At 46.0% G+C, this 7,500-nt stretch overlaps 1 protein-coding gene across 1 annotated transcript in view; it reads right to left on the reverse strand.

Annotated features, from left to right (window-relative positions):
- Positions 1-2,617: 2,617 nt before the first annotated feature.
- The window catches only part of gstt2 (glutathione S-transferase theta 2), a 6,670-nt gene continuing 1,787 nt past the window's right edge, over positions 2,618-7,500 (reverse strand). The window contains exons 3-5 of the mRNA XM_078251703.1: positions 3,980-4,130; positions 3,224-3,400; positions 2,618-3,080 (exon numbers count right to left, since the gene is read on the reverse strand). Coding sequence (XP_078107829.1) covers positions 2,934-3,080; positions 3,224-3,400; positions 3,980-4,130 — 475 coding nt within the window. The 3' untranslated portion in view covers positions 2,618-2,933. The remainder of the gene's footprint in view (positions 3,081-3,223; positions 3,401-3,979; positions 4,131-7,500) is intronic.

The following is a 7,500-nucleotide window of genomic DNA, read 5'->3' on the forward strand; positions in this document are numbered from 1 at the left end:
GCTGCAAGGTTTGCAAAAAAACGTAATGCGACACACAGACTCTGCTGGGATGTAGAGCACGTTAACGATGGGAGACGTTAGTGATATGATGAGGTTAACGTTTAACTCCCTGAGAAGTCATCCAGCGTCTTCATCATCTCCAGACACGTTTAACTCCCTGAGAAGTCATCCAGCGTCTTCATCATCTCCAGACGCACGTTTAACTCCCTGAGAAGTCATCCAGCGTCTTCATCATCTCCAGACACGTTTAACTCCCTGAGAAGTCATCCAGCGTCTTCATCATCTCCACACGCACGTTTAACTCCCTGAGAAGTCATCCAGCGTCTTCATCATCTCCACACGCACGTTTAACTCCCTGAGAAGTCATCCAGCGTCTTCATCATCTCCAGACGCACGTTTAACTCCCTGAGAAGTCATCCAGCGTCTTCATCATCTCCAGACACGTTTAACTCCCTGAGAAGTCATCCAGCGTCTTCATCATCTCCACACGCACGTTTAACTCCCTGAGAAGTCATCCAGCGTCTTCATCATCTCCAGACACGTTTAACTCCCTGAGAAGTCATCCAGCGTCTTCATCATCTCCACACACACGTTTAACTCCCTGAGAAGTCATCCAGCGTCTTCATCATCTCCAGACACGTTTAACTCCCTGAGAAGTCATCCAGCGTCTTCATCATCTCCAGACACGTTTAACTCCCTGAGAAGTCATCCAGCGTCTTCATCATCTCCAGACACGTTTAACTCCCTGAGAAGTCATCCAGCGTCTTCATCATCTCCAGACACGTTTAACTCCCTGAGAAGTCATCCAGCGTCTTCATCATCTCCAGACACGTTTAACTCCCTGAGAAGTCATCCAGCGTCTTCATCATCTCCAGACACGTTTAACTCCCTGAGAAGTCATCCAGCGTCTTCATCATCTCCAGACGCACGTTTAACTCCCTGAGAAGTCATCCAGCGTCTTCATCATCTCCAGACGCACGTTTAACTCCTGAGAAGTCATCCAGCGTCTTCATCATCTCCAGACACGCGTTTAACTCCCTGAGAAGTCATCCAGCGTCTTCATCATCTCCAGACACGTTTAACTCCCTGAGAAGTCATCCAGCGTCTTCATCATCTCCAGACACGTTTAACTCCCTGAGAAGTCATCCAGCGTCTTCATCATCTCCAGACGCACGTTTAACTCCCTGAGAAGTCATCCAGCGTCTTCATCATCTCCAGACACGTTTAACTCCCCTGAGAAGTCATCCAGCGTCTTCATCATCTCCAGACACATTTAACTCCCTGAGAAGTCATCCAGCGTCTTCATCATCTCCAGACACGTTTAACTCCCTGAGAAGTCATCCAGCGTCTTCATCAACTCCAGACGCACGTTTAACTCCCTGAGAAGTCATCCAGCGTCTTCATCATCTCCAGACACGTTTAACTCCTGAGAAGTCATCCAGCGTCTTCATCATCTCCAGACACGTTTAACTCCTGAGAAGTCATCCAGCGTCTTCATCATCTCCAGGCACGTTTAACTCCCTGAGAAGTCATCCAGCGTCTTCATCATCTCCAGACACGTTTAACTCCCTGAGAAGTCATCCAGCGTCTTCATCATCTCCAGACACGTTTAACTCCCTGAGAAGTCATCCAGCGTCTTCATCATCTCCAGACACGTTTAACTCCCTGAGAAGTCATCCAGCGTCTTCATCATCTCCAGACACGTTTAACTCCCTGAGAAGTCATCCAGCGTCTTCATCATCTCCAGACACGTTTAACTCCCTGAGAAGTCATCCAGCGTCTTCATCATCTCCAGACACGTTTAACTCCCTGAGAAGTCATCCAGCGTCTTCATCATCTCCAGACACGTTTAACTCCCTGAGAAGTCATCCAGCGTCTTCATCATCTCCACACACGTTTAACTCCCTGAGAAGTCATCCAGCGTCTTCATCATCTCCACACGCACGTTTAACTCCCTGAGAAGTCATCCAGCGTCTTCATCAACGGGATCGTCGACACGTCATGTTAGAGAATAAAATGTTTTATAATCTGTAACACGGTTAATTAACCAACCCTTTATTTATTCATGCCGATAACAAACTGGTCTAAAATATACCTGATACAGCCTGAATGAATGAATGGATGAATGAATGGATGAATGAATGGATGAATGGATGGATGGATGAATGGATGAATGAATGGATGAATGAATGGATGGATGAATGGATGAATGATTGGATGAATGGATGAATGATTGAATGAATGGATGAATGAATGGATGAATGGATGGATGAATGGATGAATGAATTAATGGATGGATGAATGAATGGATGGATGAATGAATGGATGAATGGATGGATGAATGAATGGATGGATGAATGAATGGATGGATGAATGGATGAATGAATTAATGGATGGATGAATGGATGAGGAGATGAAAGAGCTGTCAGAGGAGGAGACTGAGAGAAGAAGACCTGCTCCTGACCAGGTTAGGTTACCATAGTAACTGACTCTGAGGTTAGGTTACCATAGTAACTGACTCAGAGGGTTTCACTAAACCTGCTTTCTGAAACGGGCCCCTGGAGGAACAGGTAACCACGGCGACTGTGAGACACGTAAACAAGACAAGTAAATAAACTGAATGTGAAAATAAATCTTTATTTCTCTTCATTATTACAACATTTTGACTGATAAAGTTTAAATCTGACTATAATTATCAAACATTTCATTTACAACGATCAGAAGTTCTGCTGCAGATAAACATGTGATCTCTGAGCTGACAGCTGATTGGAGGAAGGGCTGTGACATCATCCTGTTCTTCTGACAGTCTGCCGTTTAAATAAAGTTATTAAAACAAACAGCTGGACATGTTTTTAAATCTAATAATCAATACAATCAGATTAATGATTAAATCCTCGCCCGCCCCCACTGCTGATTGGCTCCTGTGTGTGATGTCACAGCTTGGCTGCGCGGCGGTCTCTGACGGCGTACAGCACGGCGTGCGCCCGGTGGAAGGCCTCGCCGACGGCCGCCTGCACCCGGCTCCTCCAGTGCTGCAGCGCGGGGCGCTGCTGCAGGACGTCCCGCCCGCTCATCTCTGGCTGCAGAGAGACACACCGAGCACGCTCAGAACCAGCCAATCAACAAGCCCCTCCCCAACAGGTGGAGAAACACACACACACACACACACACACACAGCCAACAGTCCGTTGACTGAATATCTTAGCCAATCAGAGCGTCTGACCTGCATGAGCTCACAGACGGCGAGCAGGTCGGCCACGGTGATGTCATCACCACACAGGAAGGGCTGCCGTCGCAGGAACATGGCCTCCAGCCGGTCCAGAGTTTCCTCCAGCTGAGAGAGAGCCCCGACCAACCGGCCCTCATCCACCGGGGAGCCCGTCTGCTGCGGGACCAGCACCTGAAATACACCCACAACATTTAATAATCCCCAGAGAAGCTACAGAAACAATGAAATGTGTGTGTGTGTCTGTCTGTCTGTCTGTCTGTCTGTCTGTCTGTGTGTGTGTGTGTGTGTGTGTGTGTGTGTGTGTGTGTGTGTGTGTGTGTGTGTGTGTGTGTGTGTGTGTGTGTGTGTGTCTGTATGTGTGTGTGTGTGTGTGTTTGTGTGTGTGTGTCTGTATGTGTGTGTGTGTGTGTGTGTGTGTGTGTGTGTGTGTGTGTATGTGTGTGTCTGTATGTGTGTGTGTGTGTGTGTGTGTGTCTGTCTCTGTGTGTGTGTGTGTGTCTGTATGTGTGTCTCTGTGTGTGTGTGTGTGTGTGTGTGTGTGTGTGTGTGTGTGTGTCTGTCTCTCTGTGTGTGTGTGTGTGTGTGTGTGTGTGTGTGTGTGTGTGTGTCTGTGTGTGTCTCTGTGTGTGTGTGTGTGTGTGTGTGTGTGTGTGTGTGTGTATGTGTCTGTGTGTGTGTGTGTGTGTGTGTGTGTGTGTGTGTGTGTGTGTGTGTGTGTGTGTGTGTGTGTGTGTGTGTGTGTGTGTGTACCTCGAGCAGAAAGACTCTGGCAGCGTGTGGTCGTGTGTTGGTGTGATGCCAGGCCGTGTACTCGTCCACTCTGGCTCGTCTCTCTGGTTGCCGTGGATACCAGTGCTGCGGGACGTCGTACCTGGTGACCAGGTACTTCATGATGGCGTCACTACAACACACACACACACACACACACACACACACACACACACACACACACACACACACACAGACGATGCATTATACTGCAACTACTACTAAAAATGTATAACACTGCAGTCATCGACATATTAGCTCTGATAAATGATAGATGCTTTTTGTATGAAAACATGAATAAGACAGCGTAGCTTCTGATTGGCTAGAATAATGAGTCGAGAAAGCCCTGACAGGCCTACCTAAGCTGAAATACTTTCAAAAAGTGTAACAGTGTTTATTATATTAGAGAAATATGAAGTTGTATTTGATTTGACGTTACATGTGGTTCTGAAATATAAGCAAATAATAATGCACATGAATAAGCATCTGACTTACTATGAACATTATTTACCAAAACTAATTATTATATTACAAAAATATAGGCAAAACCTTATCAAAAGTTCAACTTTTAACATCAAGGGTCCGGCAGCTGATTGGTCAGGACCATTTCCACCAGGGCAGCTTTAAATGATACACATCAGACATGAAGAACAATATGTAAACAGAAACACCACCAATTACATACGTGACGGTCTCGACGGTAGCCTTCACGCTTCAAAAAGCAAAGGTGTTCAAAAGGCGTCTATCAGCCGTGCTGGTTGGAGTTCATGTCGGACATATTATATATATATATATATATATATATGGTACATCCATAGGCCCAGCGGCCCAGTCCTCCAGCCACCAGGGTTACAATATAAAGCCCCCCCCACAGGGGCTAGTGAGAGGGACTGTGCTAGAGCTTAGATCGGGCCCAAAAAATCCAGCCCCCCCCTACCCGAGCCCGGCCCGACACATCAACCGTAATGATGATCCCGAGCCCGATTTCAACCTGATAATGTTTTAATACGTGGCCGTTATAACTGACGTTCTAACCCAACTAACCCTAACTCCAGGAATCTGTCAGAATGATCTTAATGAATAATGCAACGAGGACGACGCACGTCAACAGCTGGTAGTTTATTCAGAACGATCACAAATGATCTGAAGGAAGAAACCTGGACCCACAGCTCCCTCAGCTGACTAGTGAGGGGACCAGATCAAGACATCAACATAATCCAAGACCTGGGACCATATAGGAGACTTTCTGGTCCCCATCACCTGATTAATACTGTCCTTCATCACGGTCTCCATCACCTGATTAATACTGTCCTTCACCACGGTCTCATCACCTCATTAATACTGTCCTTCATCACGGTCTCCATCACATCATTAATACTGTCCTTCATCACGGTCTCCATCACCTGATTAATACTGTCCTTCACCACGGTCTCCATCACCTGATTAATACTGTCCTTCATCACGGTCTCCATCACCTGATTAATACTGTCCTTCATCACGGTCTCATCACCTCATTAATACTGTCCTTCATCACGGTCTCCATCACCTCATTAATACTGTCCTTCATCACGGTCTCCATCACCTGATTAATATTGTCCTTCACCACGGTCTCATCACATGATTAATACTGTCCTTCATCACGGTCTCATCACCTGATTAATACTGTCCTTCATCACGGTCTCCATCACCTGATTAATACTGTCCTTCATCACGGTCTTCATCACCTGATTAATACTGTCCTTCATCACGGTCTCCATCACCTCATTAATACTGTCCTTCACCACGGTCTCCATCACCTCATTAATACTGTCCTTCACCACAGTCTTCATCACCTCATTAATACTGTCCTTCATCACGGTCTCCATCACCTCATTAATACTGTCCTTCACCACGGTCTCCATCACCTCATTAATACTGTCCTTCATCACGGTCTCCATCACGGTCTCCATCACCTGATTAATACTGTCCTTCATCACGGTCCCCATCACCTCATTAATACTGTCCTTCATCATGGTCTCCATCACCTCATTAATACTGTCCTTCATCACGGTCCCCATCACCTCATTAATACTGTCCTTCATCACGGTCTTCATCACCTGATTAATACTGTCCTTCATCACGGTCTCCATCACCTCATTAATACTGTCCTTCATCACGGTCTCCATCACCTGATTAATACTGTCCTTCATCACGGTCTCCATCACCTCATTAATACTGTCCTTCATCATGGTCTCCATCACCTCATTAATACTGTCCTTCATCACGGTCTCCATCACCTGATTAATACTGTCCTTCATCACGGTCTCCATCACCTGATTAATACTGTCCTTCATCACGGTCTCATCACCTCATTAATACTGTCCTTCATCACGGTCTCATCACCTGATTAATACTGTCCTTCGTCACGGTCTCATCACCTGATTAATATTGTCCTTCACCACGGTCTCATCACCTCATTAATATTGTCCTTCATCACGTCCTCATCACCTCATTAATACTGTCCTTCACCACGGTCTCATCACCTGATTAATACTGTCCTTCATCACGGTCTCCATCACCTCATTAATACTGTCCTTCATCATGGTCTCCATCACCTGATTAATACTGTCCTTCATCACGGTCTCCATCACCTCATTAATACTGTCCTTCATCACGGTCTCCATCACCTGATTAATACTGTCCTTCATCACGGTCTCCATCACCTCATTAATACTGTCCTTCACCACGGTCTGCATGCTGACCCACTGGCCGACAACAGTGCTGCAGAGGGGGGGAGACACGATGTAGCCCAGTTTACCTCCCAGTCAGGTCAGGTCAGGACCTCCACCCAGAGCTACGGGAGGAGCTGGAGAGCCAGAGCTTTCTCCCCACCCACCAAGGCTAATAAAGTCAGGATTAAAAACACACTAATGCTTGATCAAGGGCCCGGCCTGATCATAGTGGTGTAAAATGTCGGCCCGGTTCGGGTTCGGGCAGAGAATCTAAACTCTAGACTGTGCTAATGTCAAGCCCTGCATGGTAGTGAAAAGAAACACTAGGGCTGCCTGATATGAGGAAAATATGCAATAAATAGACATATACTATAATAATATATAGTAAAGTTTACTCAGTTCTTCAGCTGTCAGTATTCTGACTTTATACTTCTATTGTTTGTTCTGTTTAACCTGCTTGTTTAACTTATTTTAGAGAATGTGTGACGTGCTCCTACAACACCAAAACTAATTCCTTGTATGTGTAAAAAACGTACTTGGCAGTAAAGCTTTTCTGATTCTGATTCTGAATAAAAGACTCAAAATTGTTGATAAAAAGTGACAAAAACATCAGAAAAAGTGTTGAGTGAAACCAACACCAGGGTTACCAAACTGTTCCTTATGGTCTGTTTCATCACGCAGAGAGACACACTGGACTCTGGATCCGAGCCCAGGTCGGTCTGTGTGTGTGTGTGTGTGTGTGTGTGTGTGTGTGTGTGTGTGTGTGTGTGTGTGTGTCTGTGTGTGTGTGTG

This window comes from Sander vitreus, chromosome 5 (assembly GCF_031162955.1).
Source record: "Sander vitreus isolate 19-12246 chromosome 5, sanVit1, whole genome shotgun sequence".
Lineage (NCBI taxonomy): Eukaryota > Metazoa > Chordata > Actinopteri > Perciformes > Percidae > Sander > Sander vitreus.